The 25,280-nt window shown below is 33.6% G+C and overlaps 1 protein-coding gene across 1 annotated transcript in view; it reads right to left on the bottom strand.

The window, feature by feature from the left end:
- Positions 1-25,280, bottom strand: part of EPHA6 (EPH receptor A6) — an 829,344-nt gene that overhangs the window by 301,640 nt on the left and 502,424 nt on the right. Inside the window, exon 6 of the mRNA XM_040621133.1 lies at positions 1,941-2,065. Coding sequence (XP_040477067.1) covers positions 1,941-2,065 — 125 coding nt within the window. The remainder of the gene's footprint in view (positions 1-1,940; positions 2,066-25,280) is intronic.

Below are 25,280 nucleotides of genomic sequence, written 5' to 3'. Positions count from 1 at the left end.
ATTTGTATACAATTCCCATGCTATTGCATACTGGTTCTATGTTGTGTGGTGTATCAAATATTTCCTTAATTCTTTCTTAAATTAAATGATTTCTAATACTGATTTAATGTGCTTTTCATCTTTAGGTCTGTTTATAAAATTAATCTTTACGATCCACTAGAAGAGTTGATACCTACATTTCCGTTTTGTAAATGTGAAGCGTGAAACACAGAGAGATTAATTGAGTTTTCTTGGCCACAAGCGTAATGAGAGTCACAATCAGAACATGAATTAGGAATCCTTGGCTTCCAACTCCATGTTTACTACATGTGTGGTAACTCCATTAGCACTGGATCATTGCCATTTTCTTACAAAATAGGCTCCTTCATAACATTATCTATTCTATCATTAAAACACGGAAATTATGTCCATTACCATCTTTCAGAATATTATGATTTCTAAAATTTTGATTGGATGAATATGGTTCCCTTTTTACAGAATCTGTATGATTTGTCCTTAATTGGAAATATTGCAAGTTATCTTCATCTTCAAACATATGAAGTATAAATGATTATAAAATGAGAATGATTTTCTGTGTACAAAATACAGCCTTCATAAAACAAGGAGGAGGATTCTCATTCTGAAAAGTTGCTTATATATGTGCCCATTGCTTTTTTAAATAATGAAGATTTTGCATACCTAAAGATCTATTTAAATAAGTAGACAGAAAATACGTATATTTTGTGGTAGCATGCTAGAGGTTGTAAGATTTGAAAGGATAGCTCAACAGGATTTCTGGCACATGCTGGCCTGGCTAATGTGCAGAATCTGCAATCCAATTAAAACTCAGTCAATTTCCCCTTTCTTAGACTATGGAGTTATTCCTGTTGGTTCATGATAATGACAGTTCTCATTGACTACATAATGCTGAAATTTAACTAGAGTGTCAAAACTGGATACGGGCAGACTACTGAGTTACCTCTCCCTTTTCAAACTTATATTGGCTCAGAAGCAATAGAATAGACAAAGACAGACATCTATTTCTGTTCTTGTCTTGTATTTCTTCAGAAGAAATCAAAATTTATTTGTGATGTTCCTTTGTTTCTAGTAAGTTACAGAAATACAAGAAGTTCCTCTTACTGTAGTATACAACTAGAAATCATGTATGATTTTTACTTGATTTTTTTAATTTAATGTTTCCTTTATCAATATTCCAGAGCAGTAGTAGCACAATGAGACATATCAGAATTGCTGTGTGGTCTGCTATACTGTCTATAGCCACGATATCATACTACTGAGGAATAAGAGGAAGAACATAAAGAAGAATGTGACTACAATAAAGGTAAGGAAGTATATAGTTTGGGAAAATGTAGTTGAGAACAATTTTAAAATGACAAAAATGTAAATTAAGATTAAGGTGATTTATGAACGAGATTTATCTTGCTAGCTTCTTAAAAAAGTAAAACAGCTGACCTAAATGTAAAGAAAAAATTTAATCCAGCTATTTCCATTTATCCCTTAAATTATGTTTTTCAAATTATAGTGAACTGTAACTTTAAATTCACTGGCAAACAACATGGGCCACACAAACTCTTTCTTTAGGTTATAGCAATTCTATTTTACCATGTCTTCCAAGTGAATTGTAGAAACAATGTTATGTCAACTAACTGTAAGCTAAAGGAGTTACTACCTCTTACTATATTGGAAAAATCCCTATAGTAAGTCATGACAGAAATGAACATCTTGCGTCTTCTACTTTATAATCTGACATAAAACGAAACAAATTAATTAAGAAAGTATAAGCATAATAGTAAATTAGAGAGTTTTCAAAGACATAGTAGGTATGAGGTTAGGTCAAAGAACAGGTTTTAAAGTAAAATAATATAACAACATGCTCAATATATACATATATACACATATATGTATATGTAGTTTTTTAGGAAGCTCCAAGTAAGACCTACTTTCTCATAGTACTTGATCTCGTAGTCCAGAATGGCTCCATTGGAAAAAGCAGGTGCTTGCCATGATAGGGCAATGCTATTTTGGGATGCCCAGTCCTTCCTTACCACACCTATCAGGGAAGGTGCTGAAAGGAAAGAAAATAACTAAGAATTAATTGGCAGGAATCATTCTCCATAATCCTTTCTTTACTATTTTGTCTTTCAAGGAAAATATAATTCTTGTTGTAGAGGGTAGCAATTGTTGATGTCAGATTAATAAGAAAGCCCTAGGATCTACTCTATTTAATCCAAATATAGTATTAAAATATATTTAGAAACTCTACTAGGGAACATAGGAAAAACTCAAATAGTCCAATGAGAGCCAAAACTCATCATCTAAGTCTTTGTTATACAGGACAATTTCCTTTAAACTGGCTTTGGTTTTAGGCTATGACATGAGGTACAATACACTTGGATATTATATTTTATCAAATCTGAGTCTGCTATAGAAAAATACTCTGCAATTATGAGATCTTTTATAGGCTTTTCTTTCTCCTCAAGGCTTAGTACTTTATAAAGTCTTAGTACTTTTAAAGTCTTAGTACTTTATAAAACTTTATAACACAAACTTCTTAACTATAAATTTTTGCATATCAACATAAGAATTATTTCTTTTGGATTGTTTCTGTGACATTTGAATAAAATTGAAACATTTAACTTCCGAAGTTTATTTTCAGAATCGTCTTTTTTCCCCCTATAAAACGCTGTTTTAACAACCCAATTTTAACCTAATCTTGCATTAAACTTCCAAAATTTCCCTAGAACGTGTATATCATAAATTCTTTTCTCTAACAAAATACCCCTCATTTTAAAGTATTCTAATTTTTAAAAACAACAGGTTTTTACATAGAAGTTAAAATTCATTCATAAAAAATTCATAAAAAATGAAATATACTGAGATACCATTTCTTACCAATCAGATTGGCAAAAATCCAAAAATCTGACAGCAGGGTCTGCTGACTAGGCAATGGGGGAAAGCACTTTAATACATTGTCGGTGGGAATGCAAAATGGTACAACTTTTATGAAGGGAAATTCAACAATTTAAGGCAAATTATATGTTCATTTACTCTTGGGCTTTTTGGAATCTATCCCAAAGATACACTGAACAAACGCAAAGTGACATATTTACAAGACTACTCACTGAGATTTATTTGTAAAGATTGGAAACAATTTAACTGTCTGTCAAAAAGGGACTGGTTGAAAAACTATGCTACATCCACCAGAGAATTATGGCTATCTATAAATACTATAATGGAGTTTTTTTCAGGATCTATTTTTAAGTGGAAAAAGTAAGGTGGAAAAATGTATAAAAAGCAATGTAAGGAAAAACCCAGGAATAGAAAAAAAAAACGATAACAATGGATACCCTCAGGGGTGGGAGGCAATAGGATGGGCACTATAAGGTTTGTAGATAGAAGTCTCAGAACCTGCCTTCCCTTGAAGATTTGCTTTGGGAACTCTGTAAATAGTTAAATGTTTAGAAATCAAATTAGCACTTAAAAAACTAATATCAAAAAAAGAAAAGAAAAATGAAAGAAATCTGTGTATTGAGGCACCACTTCCAAGAGTAACTACTTAAAAGTACTGTAAAACATAGTAATTTACCATAAATCCCAAAGAAATAATTTTAAGGATTAAAAAAAAACACTGTAAAAATTATTAAATTATTTTTAGTAATGACGTTGTTGGTAATATTAGTATAGTAATTCTGAATCTGTGTGTATATGTTGAGAGTTAAAGCAAATGAGTAATTATTTTGGTGTTATTGAGGACTAGGTCAGTTTGTTTTTTCTATGGGAAATGGGGATACAGATATCAGATCAATGGAGGTACAAAAAAACTCTGTAATGATAAACTTAAATTAAAATTATCATTATGAACTCATAATGTCTTTCCAACTCATTTCCAGAAATCTATTCAAATGAACCAATTGCAGGTGAGAACAGAATTTGAAAAAACTGATTCTCTATGATTGTAACACATGTGCTTTAAATTTCTCAGAAGACTCTGGGATTAAGTTTGGTATTTTATTTCTAAATGTTTCCTTTGTATCATAGGGATAAAGTATTTCTTAAATTCTTGAGAATGACAAGTTTGGTTCCCCTAAGGAAATAAGTGCTTTAGAAATTATATTTAAAACCTTTCTAGCTGTTCAATGAAAGCGTTATCATTGCACTAAAATATATTCTTAAAAATGAGTGATAATTACAGAAGTTGTTAAAAAATAGAAAAGTTTGTTCTATAAGCTAAAATGGAAATAGATAGCATGGTAAATACGAAAAAATGCTCAGATAATTCACTATTTAAACTGAATCATATTCACTACTAATAAACTACCATTAATAAATTTATCCCTGTTGGAAATTGCATTAATGTTTTTGAATTATAGTATAATAATATATTAAATGGAGTTTTATGGAAAAATCATAACTTTAAGGTCAATCATACAAATTAGAAGTTGCCTTAAATATATCAATTTACACATTGTAATTTTTAAAAATTTCCTTTTCATGTATACAATCTTATGGTTAATTTTCAGTTTAATGTACAATTATCACAAAGCAATATTACCAGTATACTATATTTTGCCACATAATTATTTAGCACTCAAGGTCAAATGGTATAATCCTTGCAAAACTGATAATAAATTCAATTATGGCAGCGTATTAGAATGACTACTGATTAACATATAGGTACTATCTTTTCTATTTCTAATTCTCCACTGGTTAACTAAGAGTAAAAGTATATCACCCAGATTTTATGAATCCTCTTCTATACTTCCATAAAATAGAAATAAAGAAAATCCATTCCCTAACTACCTGGGAAGTACTACTAACTACACCATTCTCTAACTAATTTAGTTATAGATTCTTCACTTATACATGGACTTCAGGGTCCAAGAACTATATAAACTCTAAAATCTTATCACTTTTGTACATCCCTTTCATATGTAAACATCCATATTTTACATAGTTGTAAAATATACATAATTTTAGATAATTCTATTTTTAACCATATATTTGAAATCATATTCCATATTTTGATATAGTCTTCATAATTATTACCTTAATGGATAAAATATTCAATTATGTTTATACTTTATCAGATCATTCCTCTAATGTTGAAGCTTCCAATATTATCTTATTAGAATGCTTGCACTTCATGCACACATTTTTGATTTTGTTAAATTATTTTACAGAGAAAAGTGTTTTATATAATTTGGATTTTCTGAGCCATACTGTGTATTAATATATTATTTTTGAAAAGAGCTGCACAATATACACTAGGCACACATTTTAAACAGTTAATGGGTTAAAGCAGAGGATATGGGAAACAATTTATAGGTCAATATAGACCCCAAATGCTGCATTTTTTATTTTTTGAGGAGGTTAGCACAATTTGGAATTTTATTTTAAAATATAGCTTCAGTGCATGAAACCTCAAGAATTTGTTTTGAACATATTTAATAAATTTGTTTTATTAATAACCTGAGATTATGTAACACCTGAATTTGGCATATTGTGACAACACCGTAGTACCAACAAAATTACAGGAGAAAATACATTTATTCCTCCACATGAGAAAAACTAGTTTTAGAACACAGAGGGCAACTATTGATTTTTACTTCTGATTCTAAAAAGTCAGAGGAGGAAATAAATAGGGAAATAATATCTTCTGGAGTCTGTCAGATCAGAGACTAACTGAAAGACTTGAAGTCTCAGGCAATGTTTCCTGAGTGCAGAATTGTGTATTCAGGATAGTTTTCAGTAGAATTGTATTTCTGATATACATGCTTTCTTAAGACTTCAAAATCTTAGCTTTGACCTTCAAAATAAATGATTATTGAATAGATTACCACATTTGTGAAAATGGTTTTAATACAAACCTTTCTGATTACTACACTTTCTGAATCTCAAATAGTTTACCAAGAATTACATGGAAAACAGAAGAGTACACAGTGGAGTTAGTGAACAAAGAAGGTTTTATCCACATTAGGATGAATGTTACTTTCTAATGCTTACATGGAAATACTCGAAAGAATAGTAAATTATTGTAGTAAATTATTTTAAGATATTGTGTGTGCGGTTAGGTGACAGAGAGAGAGGGAGAGCAAGAGCACACTCCCACGCATGTGTTTGTGACAATGAAAATCTTAACAGTGAATGTAAATAATAGAATCTTAGTACTGGGATAGACCTTGTAAGTCATTTCACACATTTTTTCAGCAATGCAGAAAATCCCTCAGCATATCCTTGTTCACTTCTTGCTTCAACGGTTGCTGTAAAGAGTACACCACTTCATAAGGCTACCCATTTCTTTCTGAAAATCTCTAATTGTTAAAAAGAAATCCTTACACGGAATCATTGTTTTCTTCCTGTAACTTCAACTTCAGTCCTGGTTCTGACCTTTAGCAGTAACAGAATTAACTCTTCACTTTTGCTCATCTACCATACTTTTTCTTCTGTCCTTTCTTTTCTCTCTTCTCTCTTCTTCCTATCCTTTTTCCTTCCCCTTTCCTTCCTTCCTCTCTTCTTTCTTCCTTTTTTAGTGCTTTTCACTGTGTCTCTTTCTTTTAATTCTTTTCCTTTCTTTTCTTCCCTGTGCTTCTTTTCAGAGAGGGGTGTGTGTGTGTGTGTGCGCGCGTGTGCACCTGTTAGGAAATATAATCAATGACAAAACGAAATGTAAATAAAGAACAATAACATAATAACTACTGTACTCCAGAAAGTGCAAATCAGAACAGACTATGATTTTTCCCTTTTTCTTTGCTAATGAACCAATGGGTAGAGTTGCAAAGCAAAAACAGGGGGGAGTGCTTCATTCTGTAGATGTTCAAGAAAGGGATATGCTACGATCAATGCCATAGTTTTACTTGTGAAGTTGTGTAAATGTGATTTTATCGTGTAAATTGACATTTTTGAAACCTGAGAGCGTACTTCAAATTATTTTTGATCTATATACTGTTTTGGAAATGTTTATAAAATATATTGTGCTTTATACACATAATATATCCTAACAGTATCTTCCTCATGTGCTTTTCTTTTGATGTTTCCCCCTGCAATCAGAGTTTAATGGTAATATATATTGTCACCCACTTTCCCCATGTGGTTGAAATGTGGTTATGAGTTTGAAATATGCATGCCATACTGAAGGCAGAATTGATCTTTATATTCTTTCTAATTTCTGTCTTTTTCCTATACCTGGGAATAACACTGCAGTATGCTAAGCCTACGACAGCTGTCACAGGATGAATAATGGCTCACAAGTATGTTCACATCGAATCCCCTGAACCTGTGAATGTTCCTCTCTGGTAAAAGAGACATTGCAGTTTAGATTAAACTAAGGGTTTTGAGATGAAAAGATGATCCTGAATTATCCAGGTGGGCCCAATGTAATCACAAGTGTCATAAGGAGGAGGCAGGAGGTGACTTGTCTACAGAAGAGAAAGCTGTGAGCCAAAGAATGCAGGCAATGCACAGAAACTAGAAGAGGGAAGGAATGAACTCCTGCTGGAGCTTCCAGAAGGACCCAGCCCTCATGATAACCTTTGTTTTATCCCTGTAAGACTCATTTTGGACTTCGGACACCCAGAACTGTAAGATAATAAATATCTGTTCCTGAGACAGGAAATTGGTGGCAACTTGTTACAGTAGCAATAGGAAACTTACAACGGTTCAACCGATTCACTTTAAAGACCTTAATTTGGGATACATTTATGGTTCTGTAGGGAAAGTGGGTGGGTTTTAAAAAACAAGTTTCTAAGAAAAAAAAAGTTTCTAGAACAGTGATAAAAAGACATCTATTTAATTACCTAATTCATTTGATATATTTACTACTTTAAAAAAGTATTCAATCTGTTTCTTTTAAAAACATTTTGAAAAAAATATTTTGTATACTCTGGTCCTAAAGATTTTCCTTACTTAAGCTACAATTTGTCAGGTTTCTCTCTTCTCTGCCCTTCTTATTAAAAAGGGGAGAGATGTTCCTCTTTCTGATTGTACCACCTTAAGTTATTGGTGACACATGGCTAATTTTTTTCCAGTTTTTCCTCAAAGTTAAGGTTGTTCTATATTTTAAAATGCCCTTTGCTTTGAATTTGAACAAGTCTTTCCCAAAGAAATACTAACATCATGTAACACAAAGCTTGCTCACTCTATTTCTTCCTACCATGCCAATGTGATGTTGGTAGGTAGCTTGACAAGACAAGTGAAAAACTGTGGAAATACTTGCACTGAAATCTCTCACTACCTGTGGAGGCCACAGTGAAAAACCACTTGATTATTAATAATTCAAAGTGGTACAGCACTGTCAGCACTTAATTATATAGAGTAAGACCTGAAGCATTATCTTTAAAGTTCTTTTCTGCATTATCTGTGCCTTTTTAATTTCTATTTTATTAGTCTTATGACTGGCTGATTTAATGTGCTCAATGTTAAGCTTGTCTTTAGGCTGCTATTTATAGTAATTTATATCATGTACCTCTACTGACTATTATATCATTCCAGGGATGTTTGAAAAATTGTTTATATGACAGATGTTATAAAATGCAGTTTCTTTGAACCATAAAGAAAAAAAAAAATCCCTAATTTAGACCAGTCTGAGATCCTGCTGAACTTATTATTACCTGTCAATTTTCACTAAAAAGATATATGCTGTACCAGTACTTTCTAGGAATTTAGCATATGCTATTCATCAGAATCTCAAAGTTGGCCTGGCCCTATAGAAAAATCAGGAGTATGTCCCTTTTCAGCTTAAATTTAAACAATTTCCTTATTCATAACATTTCATTATATTAAAATCAGGAATCCTGATTTCTATAATTTTTCTAGGTAAAAGTACTATTATTTGAACTGTACAGTTATATACATGATATATGAAAATTATATAAATAGATTTAAAATAGAATATTATAGCTATATTTGAATATAATTTGTAACTTCTGGGCCTCTGATGATTCATCAAAAAGTCTGTACCAGGGGCGCCTGGATGGCTCAGTCAGTTGAGTGGCTGGCTCTTGGTTTTGGCTCAGGTCACCATCTTAAGAGTCCTGAAATTGAGCCCTGTGTTAGGCTCCACAATCAGCACGAAGTCTGCTTGAGATTCTCTCTCTTCTTCCCCTCCCCTGACTCTCTCTCTCTCTCAAATAAATAAATAAATAAAATATTTTTTTTAAAAAAAGTTTGTATCATGTTCCAGGTATAAGAAAAAAAAAATAAGTCCACTTAAATACCATTTAAAAAAAAAAAAAAAAGAAAAAGTGACCAGGAAAGTCATTTATTCATAAACAACTAAAACAATTTAACTAATATTGTGGAAAGGAAGAACCTAAGTGATAAAACTTGCAAAACATAAGTCTTTAAATTAATATAATGAATGGATAAAGTTTCACAAATTTTATTGCTACATTTAAAAATAAAACGTTTGGACACTTGAAAGAACTCCACACAATAGATTTTATGAAGCTGTTTTAAAAATGTAGATCTGACACAGGAAACAACAGGCGATGGCAAGGGTGCTAAGAAAGGGTAACACTCCTGCACTGTCAGTGGGAACAGAAACTGTCGCAGCCAGTCTGGACAACAGTATGGAGGTTCCTCAAAACTCAAAAACAGAACTACCCTACAACACAGCAACCACACCACCAGGGATCCACTCAAAGGACACAAAAAACTGATTTGAAGGGATACATGCACCCCGATGTTCATATCAGCACTATCAACAATAGCCACACTATGGATTGAGCCCCAAAGTCCCTTGAGTAATGAACGAATACAGACGAAGTAGCACACAATGGAAAACACACAGCCATCAAAAAGAACGAAATCCCGCCATTCACAATGACATGGGCGGAGCTAGAATGTACCATGCTAAGTAAAACAAGTTAGAGAAAAACAAATACCACATGGTCTCCTTTGCATGTGGAATTTCAGAAAGAAAACGCATTAATACTAGCGGCGGAGAGGGAGAGAGGGAAAAAAACCATAAGAGACTCTTAAAGACTGAGATGAAACTGAGGGTTGATGGAGGGAGGGGAGTTGGGGGGGTGGGGGTGGGCCAGATGGGTGATAGGCATTAAAGAGGGCATTTGTGATGAGCACTGATTTTGGCCGTTCTGGCGGGTGTGAGGTGGTATCTCATCGTCGTTTTGATTTGTATTTCCCTGATGATGAGTGATGTTGAGCATCTTTTCATGTGCCTATTGGCCATCTTGATGTCTTCTTTGGAGAGCTGTCTGTTCATGTCTTAGGCCCATTTCTAAACAGATTATTTGGTTTTTGAATATCAAGTTTGATAAGTTCTTTTGTGTGTGGTTCAGGAGGGTGGTCCAGTTTCGGTCTCCTGCGTGTGGCTGTTCAGTTTTCCCAGCACCGTTTGTTAAGGAGACTGCCTTTTTAAAGAAACAAATGTTGGAGAGGATGTGGAGAAAGGAGATCCCTCTTACACTGTTGGTGGGAATGCAAGTTGGTAGAGCCACTTTGGAAAACAGTGTGGAGGTCCCTCAAAAAGTTAAAAATAGAGCTACCCTATGACCCAGCAATTGCACTACTGGGTATTTACCCCAAAGATACAGATGTAGTGAAGAGAAGGGCCATATGCACCCCAATGTTCATAGAAGCATTGTCCACAATAGCTAAATCATGGAAGGAGCCGAGATGCCCTCCAACAGATGACTGGATTAAGAAGATGTGGTCCATATATACAATGGAATATTACTCAGCCATCAGAAAGAACGGTTACCCAACATTTGCAGCAACATGGACAGGACTGGAGGAGATTATGCTAAGTGAAATAAGTCAAGCAGAGAAAGACAACTATCATATGGTTTCATTCATTTATGGAACACAAGGAATAGCAGGGAGATCGGTAGGAGAAGGAAGGGAAGAATGAAGGGGGGGTAAACAGAAGGGGGAATGAACCACGAGAGACTATGGACTCTGGGAAACAAACTGAGGGCTTCAGAGGGGAGGGGGGTAGGGGGATGGGCTAGCCCGGTGATGGGTATTAAGGAAGGCACGTATTGCATGGAGCACTGGGTGTTATACACAAACAATGAATCATGGAACACTACATCAAAAACTAAGGATATACTGTATGGTGACTAACATAACATAATAAAAATTAAAAAAAAAAAGAAAAAAGTAGATCTGAGGGCACAGGAAAACAATATTTAAAGTGACAAAAACAAGTTGTACATCAACACCCATGCTATAATTAAATTTTTTTTCTAAATAGCAGATACCTCCAAATTGTATAACTAAATTATATAACTACTGTATAACCAAACTGTATAACTACCAAGACTATGTTGGAAGATCTGGGAATGGATGATGAGGTAAATGATGACCTAGTTTCCCTACCAAATATTAGTTCAGCAATATTATTTTTTTTAAAAAAAAGGTCATTCACTGGTGCATCTACCAGAAAGATGACCCTCATTCTGAGCCTATGATGAGAACAAAGAAAAGCAAATAGTTGATATCCCTGTTTGGGACTAAGAATTCTTGGAAGTTAACCAATGGGGGCTTTTTGAACTTATTCTGGCTACAAAATACTTAGACATCAAAGGTTTTCTTGATGCGACATACAAGACTGTTGCCAATATGATCAAGAGGAAAACCAACGAGGAGATCCGCAAGGCCTTCAATATCAAAAATAACTTTATTGAAGAAGAGGAAGCTCAGGTAGGCAAAGAGAACCATCAGTATGAAGAGAAGTGTAATGTTGTACCTGACACTAACGCTGGAAGGACTGTTCTAAATACTAGCTGAACTGTTCTGTTTAAAACTGTTAACATTAGACAAACAGTAGATAAATGAAGAAGCAAATCAATTATATTAGCACAGTACTGTTGCCGTTGCATGCATAGTTTGAGTACAGATTCCAAACCTATGGCTGAGTTTCAAGCTTTTTTTTCCCTTTGCTCTGAATAAAACCAAACCTTGGGCTATTAAAAATATAATGAATATATATGCATGTATATGCATAATATATATACATATGCATATATACATTTTTAAATAGAATCACATCAAGCTATCAATAGTGGCTTCTCATGCTAGCCTAGGAAAACTAGATATAAGAGAAAAACAGAAACAAATCTAACAATTGACCAATAGTTACTGATTTCTAAATTACAATAACAAATTATATCATCCATAACTTTTGAAACTACTTGAAAAGGAATATGATTTTATTTCAAAAAGCCCAATTAATCTTAGTGTTAGCTAATGTGCTATTCTGAAATTAAAAAAATATATATAATTCAAAATTTGGGGTACCTGCATGGATCAGTCAGTTAAGTGTCTGCCTTTGGCTCAGGTCATGATCCCAGCGTCCTGGGATCGAGTCCCACGTGGGGCTCCCCAATCAGGGGGTCTGCTTCTCCCTCTCTTTCTGCCCCTCCTCCTACTCATGCTCAGACTCTCTCTCTCTCTCAGATAAAATCTTTAAAAAGCATATAATTAAAATGTTAATAAATTTCAGAAAGTTAAACCCAAATACAAATAGATTTATAAGCTCTGACCATAAAGTAATACATGTGGCTTATGGAGGAGTCATCAAATTTTAGTCTTTCCCTGTATTTTTGTCATCCTGGAATTTATATGATGATACAAAATTGCAGAGGAAGCTAGATGAAAGAACATTGGCTTCCAAAGTATTTTAAACCAAGAAGCTTTATGAAAATTAGTTTTAAAAATGTTACAGATTTGCTTATTGGATATCTCAAGAAGGGGAAAGAATCATTTTCTGTGCTGTTGGACACACAAGGTGCATAAACAGACAAGAAAATTTCAGTCCTATTTGGGGGCTGTGAAACAACTCATGGATAACCTTGGTAATCTGAGAAGAAAGATTCACATTTAAGGAATTGTTCATGATGTAAGATAAAATTGCAGCAATTACCTTTTTTCCCCTTAAGATAGAACCATGAGACTAGCTTAAGACTTCTTTAATCACTTCAGATGGAATTGATTTTGATCTCTGAACTCCTAAAAGATTTATTATCTATTCCTCATTGGCTGCCTTTATCATAAGCTCTTGATATTCTGCTTTATAGAATATATAATAATATATTATACTTCACTTTACAACTTCCCATACTCTTTCCCACACATCACATCACATAATACACACTGTAACTTTGTAGGTGCAGTTATTCTCATTTTAAAAGTGAGAACATAGGATCAAACAGGAAGCAGCCCATAATTATGTAAAATAGAAGGAGCAGACTCCAGACTAAGTCTTGTACTTATGGACAGAACCTCAGTGATTGTGGCATTCAGGATCTGACCCTCCCATAGGACCTAGAACAGTGCCATGTAACACATCAAGTAACTTTTATGTGAATATCTCTTTTATTCAAAACTTGTTTAAATCTTGTTTCAAGGCTTATCAGACAATTGTCCTGCCTTAGTGTTTTCATTCTGGAAATCCTCTATGGTACCATAGGAGCACTGTCTAATTGACTCATATACTCCACGCATATGACAATCATTTTATGAGAGTACATTAATGTAGAAAAATAATAACATATAATAATACCAGAAAATAAGTAAAGATGCAAAGTGATAGGAGTTTGAACATATGGTGTTGACCAAAATGGATATACTGTAAGTTAACTGTATAATATTAAAATCCATCCTGGCTTAGTTTCTTGAATTTTCAATATTTTCCATTGTTTTAACTGTCTTATTTGAAAAAAAAAGCATTTAGATTAAGAAATAAAAGCAAAACCAAACTATTCTGAGTTATTTGGTTATTGAGAGTGCTCCCAAGATCAACTGCTTTTTCACTAATTCCAAAGGCATCCTTCTCATCCTCGGACCTGCTCCACCCCATAAACTGTGCTCTCACTTTCCCTAGCCACAGTTCGACACATCTTCATCAGTAAAATTCTGCTGGATTCCATAGATTTTGTAGGCTATAATCCTAAGATTCTATATTTTCTATAAAATATAGATGTAAAATATTTAAAAAGCTGTGTTTGGGGATTTCTTTTCTCTCTTACTTTTTGAAAGTGAGAGCTATATTCGTGTGTGTGTGTGTGTGTGTGTGTGTGTGTGTGTGTGTGTATTTCCAGAAGCTATAGAAAGGGAAAAAGTACTCATACTGCTGGCCACTTGAAGGAATGTTGAATGATCCCGTCACAACGCAAGTGTCTTCCTGCCAAGTCACCAGAAATGGACCGGTAAAACTGCTTTTGTTCTCTCATTAAAGAAATAATGCGATGCAACAGCAGATTCACTGGCATTGTTTCTGGTTGAAGCCAAGAGGAATAAATCTTGATTCCTCCTTGATGGAGGTAATTTTTGTGTAGGACAAGTAGCCAGGTGCTCTCACAGCTGCTTTGAAACATTCATGGCTTCCTGAGGATATGGGTGATTTTTGTTCTCATCATTGATCAAATAGCAGAGTAAATCACTGACGTAAAGTAACACCTGGCTGAGCTCTGTGTTTTCCTCTCATTTTCTCTAGTTAGTAATTGTTGTTTACAAATCACTGACTGCATGAGGAGGAAAAGCCTGTGTTTTCTTGTACTGGCTGCTAGCTCATAATTTCTACTTCATGTTCCTTCTCACAGTACCTTCAAAGGCATTCAATGCATATTATACCTTTTCTCCTCAATTTTTGTCATTACTTTCTTAACAAGCCAAATGGCATTGCTCCATATATATTATAGAAGTTAATAATATTACAAAGATTTTGTAAACTAAAAATTATTATTAATAATGAACAGTGCAAATCTTTGCCACATTTTTATACTTCTTTTAAAATGTAATACGAGATGCTAAATAATCTTGTTGGTTTTTTCCTAAATTCTTTCTAGGGAAAGAAGTATGTCAATAAAAATCAATTTCTTTTAGTCTATACATTTGCAAGGTGAGCTTATGCAACCAACTAGTATTTGTTTTCTTAGCATTAAGTTACAATATGGTACAGTATATATGAAACATAAAGTATAATATTAATTTCAAAAACTAAATACTGAAATTCAGCAATGTGTAATTTCTGAATATTTAAATCATATTAGGTAAGAGGAAGACCTGCTATTGAAATGCTGACAATCAGCAGGCAGACACCATGGTAGCCTTATCAATGGTTTACAGCCAACAGTCTTCTATCCAGTTGATACCTATGCCACAATATTTTAAAGTATTTTGAGGGTCACCCTGAATTGTGTACTATTGCACTTAATAATTTTAGAATTATGTCACTTACTGTAATTCTTATAATGGTTTTCTGCTTTGACTTAGAAATCAATTCCAATTGATGGGCAGGGTTTTTCTTTTTTTTTAATTTGTGTATATTTCTCTTTGATTTGTATTTGCAGCCTTTAGTTGCATAATTTTGCCTGCTTCTTAGGGAAACTAAATCCTTGCTCAAAGAGAAGTAGCCTATCAGGCAAAAATTGGCCCATATCGTAAAGCCACTAAGAAATGACCCCTGCTTGCTGGACACTTTTCCCCAGACACCCACAATGATGTTTCCTTGCCTGAAGCTATGTTTCAGAAAAACCTGAGAATAATTTGCTCAGATCACTTTCCTTACTTCAGTCACTATCTCCCCACATGTTACGTTGTTCTACTACCCTCAACACTTCACACACTGTCCTCCTTTATCCATGGTTTCACTTTCTGTGGTTTCTGTTACCTGTGATCCAGAAACAGACAATCCCCCTGATGTGTTTTCAGAAGGTCAGAAGTAGCCTAATCCTGTATCACAAGCTTATGTTATTTTCCTCACTTCACCTCGTCACATAGCCACTTTATCATCTCACATCATCACAAGAAGGGTAAATATAGTACAATAAGATATTTTGAGAGAGTGCACACATTCACATAACTTTCATTACAGTATATTGCTATAACTCTTCTATTTTATCATTTCTGTTAATCTCTCACTGTGCCTAATTTATAAATTAAACTTTATCACAAGTATGTATGTATAGGAAAAAACAGAATATCTGTGGTTTCAGGCAGTCCACCAACCGTGTACAAGGGCTCCTTTTTCTCCACATCCTTGCCAACACTTGTTATTCCTTATGTTTTTTGATTTTAGCCATTCTGATAAGCGTGAGATGATATCTCACTGTGGTTTTGATTTGCATTTCTCTGATGATTAGTGATATTATATTAAGCATCTTTTCATCTGTCTGTTGGGCATCTGTATGTCTTCTCTGGAAAAATGTCTATTAAGGTCTTTTGTCCATTTTTTAACAGGACTATTTTTTTGGATTTTCTTTCTTTCTTTCTTTCTTTCTTTCTTTCTTTCTTTCTTTCTTTCTTTCTTTCTTTCTTTCTTTTTGGTGTTGAGTTGTAGAAATTCTTTATATGTTTGAAAATTAGTCCCTTATAAGACATTTCATTTGTAAATATCTTCTCCCATTCCATAGGTTGCCTTTTTGTTTTGTTGATGGTTTCCTTTGCTGTGCAAAAACTTTTATTTTGATGTAGTCCCAATAGTTTAATTTTGGTTTTGTTTCCCTTGCCTGAGGAGACATATCTAGAAAATGTTGCTATGGCCGCTGTCAAAAAAATTATTGCCTATGTTTCTTCTAGGAATTTTATAGTTTCAGGTGTCACATTTAGAAGACTACCAGAATCACCAGAGAGAAGAAGTTAGCACCAAAATAAGAAATCACCTAAAGACATTGTCACAAAACTATCTTAACTCTCATGTATTCTAAGAGCCCATTTATCTTTTGTGAAAATCATTTGTTTATCCCATAAGTACCCTTATATCCCTCCCCTTCCCTTCAAGATATGTTAGTCTCAAATTCTAACCTTCTCCTTGAGACATGTTTTTCTGTGAACTCCTATGTATGTGGATGACTAGAATCTATCTTTTCTCTTGGTAATCTGCCTTTTGTCAATTTGATGTGCAGGCCTCCAAACAATAAACAAAAGAGGGTAGAGAAAAAGACTTTCCTCCCTGACAATTTCAATGCAAGGGCATGACCTCAAAGATAGTAGCATAATTGTGGATGGTATTTTTGGCTTAAAAGTTTGATGAGAGCTTGACTGAAATGCTTATACATACCAATGTATCATTTTATGGTAATGTATAAAGGGAGTTTATATAAAGGGAAATTTGGAGGGAACTAGAAGGAACTCCACAGGGCACACAGTTCAGAAAGCAAAGATCTATAGACAGTGGATTATTGAAATAAACCTGGGTCTAAATTTCTCACCTTTTTTTTTTTTTTTATGGTTAGTCCCGTTAGGGTTTTCCTGCTTAGGTACATACTATGTCTCTTATTATAGGCTCTTTTATCATACCTTTTTTGTGGTGGGAGCATATTTAAATAGGTATATCTAGAATTATGAGGATATATGCAATTTTGATATGTATCTAATGTTGGAATTTTGGAAGAAAGCCTATGGGTTCACAAGCATATTTGTAGAGACTTAGTCCAAATGTAACTTTTCACATGCCTGTGTCAAGAGTCCACACAAAATCATTCAGATAAGACCCTTAATTATAATCCTTCAAAATCCCTCTTGGCTTCTTATGTGTAATTGCCTCCACATCAAGAGATGCAATTTTTTATGATGATGTAAGAAGTAATGCTAGATTTTGAGAAGACTGAGAAACATATGATATGCTGGGACCAGCTCTCATCTGCTTGCCAGAACTTTTTGTGCCCATCTTATCACTATTCAACATTCCAACACTATAAATCAGTTCCTTCCTTCCTTCTTTTCTCTTTCTTCCTCCCTCCCTCCTTTCTTCCCTTCCTTTCTTACCCCTTCCCTCCCTCCTTTCCTTCCTTCCTTCCTTCCTTCCTTCCTTCCTTCCTTCCTTCCTTCCTTTCCTTCTTGCCCTGGAGAGCCAGTTTTTAAACACTAGCATATTACTGGTCATAACTTAGTTTACCAAACTTAGGGTGGTTGTAACACTGTTCTTCAAGATGTTAATAGATGTGCCATGAAGAAGGTATTTTCTTTATCTTCAAATAAATTTGGAATATGCTAGATTAAATAAAGTTACTGTAAATATCCAAAAAAAAAAAGAGTGTGATGTTTCTCTTATTTCATGTTATCTAAAATTAAAAACTTTTACTGGCACCATGTTCATAAAATATCAGAATGCTACAACACTACTTTTGGAAACAATGTTAGCCTAACCTTTGAAAAACTTACTCTGTTGACTTTGGCTCAAGAATTTGTATTGATTACTGCCCTTTTGCTGGCATGTGTCAGAAAGACTGTAAAGTGTCTTAAGCTTCTGAAGCGAAACTGGGTTTCTTCTTCACTGAGATATCCTCTTCACTGAGAAAGCTACAGCTACAAATGAATAGGGATAGAGGAAGAATCAGGAGTCTTAGGACAGGCTCTCATTGTAAATGCTAGCACAGTTCTGTGATTAAACACATGGGCTTTTGAGACAGGCTGCTTGGCTTTGAAACTCAGCTCTGCTATTCACTGGTCATGTGATTGATCAATTTACTTAACCTGTTTCCTCATTTTTTCTTCTAAAAATTGGAAATAATAATATCCATCACTGAGGGCTGTTGTGAGGATTACATATGTTATTTCATTTGAAGCACTTAAAATAATTCCTGACACACTGCAAGAACTCAAAATGTCTATTATTATTGTTGCAGACAAAAAAAGAACAATTTCATTAATAAATCCTATAAAAGATTTTGTAATAGTTAATATCACAAATCTAGGAAAACCTTACATATCCCACATGCTAAAAAGCCATGAGGGAAACAACTTATTTCTTCATGTATGAAGAGTTTTGGCAAACATCTTCCAAAGGATACTTATTAAATTTGAATGTCTTTGGTAAATGCTACCTTGGGAATCCTTTTTCTGAAAATTTTATGTTTAAGATTTTAATAAATGTTGCAGAGCAAAAGGATTTTGTAATTAAATACATTTTTGGAACATTAGATTTTGAAAAAAGCCAAAAGTTTCCTTATTAAAGATATTATCAGAGCTTTTAATGTGTTATTCTGCTTTGTAAGTAGTGAAGGTCATATGGTATGCACCTTTCCTTAATTCAACTGACCAAGGAAAAGCTTTTTTGAAAGCATGTCAAGGACTAATTTTGTATAGAAATATGTTTGGAGACAGGTGATCTAGAATATTAAGTCCAGGAAATTCAAACATTTATTCAAACTAATATACCTTTTTGGAATTTTCCAGGATCATATTGATTGTATATCAATGAACATACATAAATTTCATATCGTTCATTGGTACGTGATGAATTGAAAACACCAGGCTAGAAATCATGACAGTACGCTAGAATCTTATTTTTAGGACATCTGTTTTCAGTGAACGATTTCAATAATATGAATTTGGCATTTTATTTGTTTAAATTCCTCAAGCACATATTAACCAAATATGGGTAATACCCTTCTTCCTGTGTTTCTGGATGTGTCCAGTACATGTTAGAGTTTTTTGGTGTAGATAAATATAATTCCCACAACAGAGGTGCAATTACCTCTTGTCCAGAGACACGTCATGTCAATGTCTCTATTTAAAATCAATTTTTCACATCCTTTTTACAGAGAGATCATCATAAAAATATGAATCCACACTTTATTCCCTACATCTACATATTGAGGTTCTAATTAATCTTTCAATACCAGAGAATAAACTCCTACCTCTGGGTCTGGCCATTAAATAAATTACTGATTAAATGCAACACTGGTGGGGTGGCTGGGTGGCTCATTTGGTTATGCGACTGACTTTTAGTTTTGCTCAGGTCATGATCTCAGGCTCCCTGTCCAGCTCCCCACTCAGAGGGGAGTCTGCTTCTCTCCCTCTCACTTGGCCCCTCCCCCTGCTCACATGCTTGCTCTCTCTCTCTAAAACAAATAAATAAATCTTAAAAAAAAATGCATCAATGTTGTCCTACGGCCACAAAAATTATTGTGGTGCTTCCCTTTGAATTAGGTGATACCCTATTTCCTAAAAGGGTGTGGTGGAACAGATGGTTGTTTTAGCAAACTTTTAAATCTTTAGGACATGAGTAGGTGACTTCTTGTTTACCTTAACTGCTACTACTTTCTGTATATATTATCAGTAGAAAACAATACTGTCTATCTCTTCAAGGAATACAAAAACTAAAACTAGAAGCACAAATACTAAAATTGAAACTAGACTGAATCTACAGGAAATCTGGTTGGAAATGATTCAATTCATGTTTCCCTGTTTTAATTTCATGATAATAAAAGCTATAGTATATTTGTCTGATTTCATCCTCCTAAAGGTTTTTTTTTTTTTTTTTTTTTTTTGTACATAACTCAGTTGTTGATCTATCTCTGTATGAACCATCAGGTGGTTGACTATATGACTACCCCAGATCACTAAAGTTAAAAATGCTTTAGTTATTTGAAAGAGCACATCAATTGAGCACTACTGTGTTTGCCCAAGTCAGGGTGGATTCTAATTGCTTTGACAAATTTCCTGCTGGGAAATTGATCTTCAAAGATTTCTTAATGCCTTTTTTTTAACCCATTTACTTCATTTTAAAACTTCAAAGTCTCCCTTTCTATTAATTATCACATATACTAGAAAACACAAAGAACAAAATGCTATGTTTTATTCATCTAAGCAGGGCATCTAAACACTAAGTTACAGCAAAGATTGGAACTTATTGAAGCAAAGGTCATCTTCTGTCAAACAAAACCGTAAGAGGCTTTTCTTTTAGTAGAGAATTCATGAATATTTTATATGAACATTTCCATGAACTTGCTGTAAAAGCTATGTTTCTTGGCATTTACTGAGGATGTCAAAATCAGTTACTGTAATTTAAATATTTAGCTAAGATGCTTATCAGACTCCCATTTAAAACATGCTTATTTTCCATACAATAGTTCTTCTAAAACATTTCTAAATAGTTAACATTATAGACTTGTATATTATATAAAATCAAATTCTGCTTTGTTGTATTTATACATAATATTAATTTTGTTTTAATATAAATCGGAGAGTCTACTAGAAAAATAACAATAAAACAATGAGTGACAGAGTTTCTCTACAAATGCTTCCAATGTTTAAGCTAGTGTTAAGCAGTCTCGGGCTCCACATGGTGGTAGCTCATAACCTACTAAAGTTTTTAAATTTAAATTTAATTAGGCCTGATTATTTGATGTTCCAGAATACTTCTAACATTTCTAAGTTTTAACAAAATGTTGCATTTGCATATAATATATACATAAACCTGATAGCATTCTCACTTTCTGAAAAAGAGAGATTATTTTCAAGTACTCATATGATTGTTCTCATGAAGAAGACATAAGAATTGAGTGAATGGAGGATGTCTCTTTAATTTGACTATTGTGTAAGTGTAATGTGGCCTACTAATAGGGGTGAATAATGTAGAATTCTTAAAAGTCAAATCTGGAGTTTGATTTCCTTAACTTTGAATTCTGGCTCAGCAGCTTAATCTTGGCAATTCACTTATTTTCTCTGCACCTCATTTTCTCATCTATGAACTAAAACTAATAGCATCTATCTAATACAGTTGGTGTATTGGTATCTTTAAGAAGATAATCTTCTTAGTGACTAGCTCAGTACTTGGGATATAATAGGCATCAATAGCAAATAAATAGGCTATTATTTTTATTATGCTAACAAATCTTTTCAGAAAAGTTTATGTTAAATAGCTATATTTTGAGGAAAAAAATTATCTTATGTAATTTATTTACCTCAAATGTTTTTGGGTATCTTTCCATTAGAAATTTTTTTTGATTATTTTGATTTGGCAAATATTAGCTAATTATAATATCTATATTATGGGAGGATTGGAAAGTGTTGAAAATTAATAGAATTCCTAGTCATAGTAAAGCCAAAAGTCTAAAATTAATAATAAAGATCGGGAAGAAAATGCCACAATCTTGAAAGGACAATTGACTAAACTGAAGAGAATAAAGTATCTATATGAAGAGGAACTTGCCTGTATAATCATGAATAAAATAAAAAGATGCTAAAAGAAAACTAACCCATCTTTGAAATTACAACGTTATGAAGCAGATTGTTGTTTTAATGATGGGAAATTTCAGATAGTACATTTAAAAAGGAAATTTAAAATTTTTCATTATTACAATATTACCAAGATGGGTATTTTGTTACATAAATCAACTGGAATTATTGCCTTATAATGGATTCTCAGGTTATGCTTTTTAAATATTCTGTGACTAAACCATTTGAGTTTTTATATTTGATCCACTTCATAGCTGAAATGTGTCAGTAAGTACTTTTTTTCTTTTAAGAGTATATGGGTAAACATTGAATATCTCAGACTCTTTTCATTTCCTTCACATAAGAAATGCAACTTGTCTGGGCACGAAAGTCTGTCATGATATTTTCCCCTTGATACCTAGTATACTTTGAAGGCAAAGAAGTTCCATGGGTGTACTTCAGGCACACTGTGAATCTCCTTAACTGGAAGCACAATTTTGTGCACATAAGTACATGTGCATGTGCACTTCTCAAAGTAGTTGGTGATTGCAGAAAATAAAGAGGTTCACATGTAGGTAGCACCTTACAGAATTTATTCTAAGTGTAGGTCTGACTATGTCAATAATGTTTTTTTCCATCACAAAACCCTCAAGATACATATATTTTTAAATCCTTATGTTGAAGAAAAAAAATATATGACCAAAACATGTTTCCAGATCATGTCTAGACAATATAAATGAAGAAGTTTGTTTCTCATTGCACAGATCAGGTATTAAATTTAGGGATGACTCTTTCAGGTTTTTCTTCAATTACAGCTTCTTCTTTGTTCTTTTGGATACTTCCTAAGGGGCATCAATGTGGTAAAGCTCCTCTCAATCTTCCCATGAATTTGTCTCACTGCTTTAAGTACTTTTCTATTTCCCAAAAATACTGAATGGCATTTTTCTTCTTACTTCTTGGCTTTCTGATGAGTTCAAATCTCTCAGTGGATGTCCCCCCAAAAGTGCACCCAGCAGTGCAGAAACAATTCTCCAATGTTCTGGTTCAGGTCTTGCATTTCCAAATCAAAATAAAGATAGTGGGCTTGGTTCTGCATGTAAGGAGCTTGGAAGTCATCACTCCATCCCAATAACAAGTAAAAATCTGAACAGACTGAAAAATCACAACTCTTCTCAGATTTTTAAGAGTCGAGATTATAGGGCAAACCTGTGCCTCAAAGCTGGAGAGACAGACAGGCAAATATAGAGAATCATGGTTTCCCAGAACAGAGACTCATGAATGGAAACTGCTATGGGAACTAGTGCTGGGGAAGGAAAACATGAGCTATAACTGACAAACTGCTAGGGGATCACTGTGGACAAGTCTGAAAGTTAAAACTCCATGGGGTCTCAGTCATAAGAGGACACCCATACTTTGTAAGTTTTACCTCCAAGAGTTTGGCCAGGTTCTTAAAAATAATATTGGAGAAAAATTCCCTCACGCTTTAGGCAGGAGTAGGAGAAAAGGAACTATTTAGAAATGTGTCAAAACACTCTTTTCTTCCTAATAAAACCTGCCCTCAATGTAAACTAGTTAACCACAGCCTAACTGGCTGGAGTATATCGAAACCTAATTGACCTGAGGAAGGGAAATGCCCAATTCTAGCTCACTGTAGGCATCCTGTTCCATCTAAGGGGGGGATAAAAAAACCTGAGAAACACTTGTAAAGTTTACATTCCAGAGGTATAGCCTCACTGAAAGACTTAATCATAGGACTATGGAGTGCTTCCTCTCCCCTCACACCTCACCACTACATTACTAAAGGCTTATTTACAACAGTTTCTTTGACTTAGTACATCATGTCCAGCTATTAAGAAAAAAAGTTACAAGGCATGTCAAAAGACAAACTGTGAAGAGACAGAGCAAGCATCAAAATCAGACATGGCAGGGCTGTTAGAATTATCAGACCAAGAATTTAAGTAAAATATGATAATATGCTAAGAACTTTAATGGATAAATTAGACAGCATGTAAGAAGAGATGGGCAATGTAAGCAGAAAGATGGAAATCTTAAGAATGAACCAAAAAGAAATGCTAGAGAGAAAAAACACTGTCACAGAAATAAAGAACGTCTTTGGTGGGCTTAGTAGAACACTGGACATGGCTGAAGAAATTATCTCTGAGATAGAGGATGTATCAATATAAACCTTGAAAACCAAAATGCAAATAGAACAAAAACTTGGAAAAAATAAAAGAATATCCAAGGGCTGAGGGAAAACTAGAAAAAGTGTTACAAAAGTATAACGGGAATACCAGAAGGAGAAGAGAAAAAGGAACTAAGAATGTCTCCATATTGGTGAGACACCAAACCACAGATTCAGGAATGTCAGAGAACACCAAGTGGGATAAATGCCAAAAAGCCTTACACCTCAGCATGTCATTTTCCAATTATAAAAAAACAGAGATAAAGAAAAAATCCTGAAAGAAGGCAGAATAAAAACAAAAACAAACCAAAAATACCTTACCTATAGAGGAACAAAGATTAAGAATTACATCTGATTTTTCCTTAGAAACCATGCAAGCAGGAAGAGATGGAGTGAAATATTTAAAGTGTTTAGAAAACAACAACAACAACACACCAACCTAGAAATCTATATCCTGCAAAATTATCCCTCAAAAGCAAATGAGAAATAATGACTTTGTCAGACAAACAAAAATTGAAGGAATTTTTGCCAGTAAATCAGTAGACTTGTCTTGGAGGAGATGTTAAAAGAAGTTCTTTAGGGAGAAATTCTTTATAGGTCACAAACTCAGATCCGTATAAAGAAATGAACACTTTAAAGAAGGAATAAATAAAAGTAAAATAAAAACTTTTATTTTTTTACTTTTAGTTTGTCCAATAGATAATAATTTGTTCAAAATAATACTATCAATTTATTCAATTATGTATGCTGGTGTGTGTGTGTGTGTGTGTGTGTGTGTGTGTAATGTAATATATAAGTAAAATGAATGACAATGATGACATAAGGGATAGAAGAGAAGAATTAAGATTATTTTGTTATTATAAGATACACTACTCTTGAAGTAGTATAATGTTATTTGGAAGTAGATTTGGATTAGCTATAAATATATATTTTAAACTGTAGAGCAACCACTAAAAAAGTAAAGAAAGAAGTATGATAAATATGGGGCTCCTAGGTGGCTCAGTTGGTTGAGCCTCCAAATCTTGGTTTAAGCTCAGATCAGGATATCAGGGTTGTGAGATTGAGCCCTGCATCAATTTTTTTAAATTAAAAACATTAAATAAAAAAAAAAAACTTTTAAAGAAGTATAATCAATATGTTAAAAAAGTAGAGAAATGCAATCACATAAAATGCTTAATAAAAAAACCCCAAC

Source organism: Ursus maritimus, unplaced genomic scaffold, assembly GCF_017311325.1.
Source record: "Ursus maritimus isolate PB19 unplaced genomic scaffold, ASM1731132v1 scaffold_4, whole genome shotgun sequence".
Taxonomy (NCBI): Eukaryota; Metazoa; Chordata; class Mammalia; order Carnivora; family Ursidae; genus Ursus; species Ursus maritimus.
This window is presented reverse-complemented; position numbering and strand designations above follow the sequence as displayed.